General features: G+C 40.0%; 1 protein-coding gene across 1 annotated transcript; it reads right to left on the bottom strand.

The window, feature by feature from the left end:
• Nucleotides 1-1,210: 1,210 nt before the first annotated feature.
• Nucleotides 1,211-2,224, bottom strand: NEUROD6 (neuronal differentiation 6). The gene has a single exon (XM_009949061.2). It carries the CDS (start codon nucleotides 2,222-2,224, stop codon nucleotides 1,211-1,213), a length of 1,014 nt encoding a protein of 337 aa, XP_009947363.1.
• Between the last annotated feature and the right edge of the window lie 429 nt (nucleotides 2,225-2,653).

The raw sequence follows: 2,653 nt of genomic DNA, 5'->3' as shown, positions 1-2,653 counted from the left end.
AGCCAGAGCTGGAGGGGCAGCTACTGGCCTGAGTGTCTGCTCAGGGCCCTTTCCTGTATGAAATTCAACATTTCACTGAGCTATAAAGAGATCTTCTTCCTCTAACCTGTGTTTCATTTAGCACACAGCTGTTTCTGTGATATTTTGTGTCTGCTTTTGCTGCGTCGCTAATACATCCTTCTGAAAATAGTGCGAGGTTCACCCTGATAATTCATGATTTCCATCCCCAGGCTCAAGCACTGCAGGGGTGCAGGGGAAAAAGCTGTGTAGGCAAGACCAAAGGCAGCTGTATACTGTGAAATAATAAATATCAGGCAAAATACAGTATCACAGCTAATAGATGTATTTTAAAAGTGGAAACATCTATGTTTAATTGCATTTAAAGTACGTAGTGAGAAACCACAGTTATACATTGTTATAACAAACCTTTACATCTGAAGTCAGAATAATACAAAAAAAGTGCTGATTATATATGGTCAAAATAACTGAGGCAAAATTTCGACAACATTTTCTAAAATATTAGCATGTGGCTCCTGCCAGCAACACTCTAAAGGTCAGGCTGAATAATGTCAGTGACAAACACTGGTTTTCCTTAGCTTACCCAAAAACAACAACCCAAAAAACTGTTTTGTTTTTTTGTTTGCTTTTTTTTTTTTGCATAGCTTTCAATATTGCTGCACTCTCACCTCTGCATATTGCAAGCCCATCTCAGTACTGAGATAATTTCTTTAAAGTTCTGAATATTTTTAATCCACTTCTCCTCAAATACATAATATATATTTTCTACCAATTATAAATACATAATTTTTATTAATCTGATTTCAATAACATGCATTTGTATAATTACTGTACAATCAAAATAGACATTGACTTTACACAGTGTGTATGCTTTTATTTCAGCGATATTGTTCAGACACACTGCTCAACAAATCAAGCAAACAGGGAAATAAAAAGAAAAAAAAAGAGAGGGAAATAACGTCTGGGAAGAAACAGAATCTCACAGTGTTTACAGACAAAAAAAGGGAAGGAAAAATACTTATCGGAAAAAGGGTTTATTAATACATAGAAAATCCCCACAATAGTTGAAACACACTTTAGGAACTAGTAAACACGTTAAATAGAGTTGTGCCAATTACGCAGTGCCCAAGCATCTGCTTGCTCTTAATTAGATGGGGAGGTGAATGACCACTGTTTATTTTCATTTTCCTCATTAATTATGAAAAACTGCATTTAATTCATCTTGCATGGTGAGAGACTGGCTGCGCAGATGTAAGTCGTAAGGGAAGTGGCTCTCTGTAGGCAACCTGAACATAGAGCTCTGCCCAAGGGGACCCCTGGGTGGCACTGCACAGTAATGCATGCCGTAATTGTAATTTTTGCCATAGTCCAAGCTTTCTTCTTGCTTCAGGGAAAATATCCCATTATAGTTAATTGGGGGAGGACTTAAGGGACCTTCAAACTGTGGGCTGGCGCACTCAGGGGAAGTGCTTTCATAGAAGGACTCGTAAGCGCTGCAGTAATTGTAAGGTTTCATGGACTTGGAGTTGTCAAGAGTCCCGTGCCCCGGGGGGGTACCAAGCTCGGGGCTGTGGTAGGGGGGGTAGAAAGTAGAGTAGGGCGAGCGGGTGTGATGGGCGCCTTCGCCCGCTTGGCCCATCAGGAAACTTCTGGCATTCAGCTGCAGGCATCCCGCCACCAAGTTTGTCGTTGGCTGGGACAGACCCTTGCATAAGTTTTGGACAAAGGTGAGTAGGTCGGGTCTCTTGCCAATTCGCAGGATTTCAGAAAGAGCCCAAATGTAGTTCTTGGCTAGTCTTAAAGTTTCTATTTTGGACAGTTTTTGTGTTTTAGAATAACAAGGGACCACTTTCCTTAAATTGTCCAGGGCATCGTTAAGGCCGTGCATCCGGTTCCTCTCTCTAGCATTGGCTTCTTGTCGCCTGAATTTGATCCTTTCCATCCTTATCTTGCTTGTCTTTTTTTTCCGAAGGCCCCTTCGCCTAGGCAAGCCGTTCTCATCCTCCTCTTCTCTCTCTTCTTCCTCCTCCTCTTTTTCTGTGTCTTCTCCAGGGGATCTTTTAATATTCTTTCCTCGGAGCACAATCTGCTTCGAAAAGCTTTCTGGGTTCTTCATTTGCTTTTGGTCATCACTTTCTCTGGAAAACTTTCTGCACATCTGGGATTCTGGCATTACAACAGACTCATCAAACGGTAGTGTTAACATGGTTCTATAATTTTAAGTTACCTGAAAGAATGCCAGCACAATATTTAAATATTTCCATTTTTAAAGTTTGCCGACTTACACACACATCCTCATGCACCTTTCGTGCATCTGCATGCATGCTTTGTGTGTTTGAGTGTGTGTGTGTGTGTATGCACAATATATATATTTTTCATAAAATGCCAGTTGCAAATACCCACTTTTTAAATAATAAAAGCTGTCCAGAAGTTTAAAATCACTAAAAACATTCAGGATCTTGCAACTAAAAAGCCATATTTCTCACAGATAGGTATAGAGTAAATCAATATTTAAAAGGTACAATTAGTCCCTGCTCATTTATCTTAAACAAGCCCTTCGAACCCTCACCACTGTGGAATTCAAAGAAATGCAAAATGTGATAAAGCAATACAGAAATTTCATCAATCCAGATTC

The sequence above is a fragment of the Leptosomus discolor genome, chromosome 7, assembly GCF_034619465.1.
Source record: "Leptosomus discolor isolate bLepDis1 chromosome 7, bLepDis1.hap2, whole genome shotgun sequence".
Classification (NCBI taxonomy): Eukaryota; Metazoa; Chordata; class Aves; order Leptosomiformes; family Leptosomidae; genus Leptosomus; species Leptosomus discolor.
Note: the sequence above shows the minus strand (reverse complement) of the source record. Positions and strands in the feature narration are given on the sequence as shown.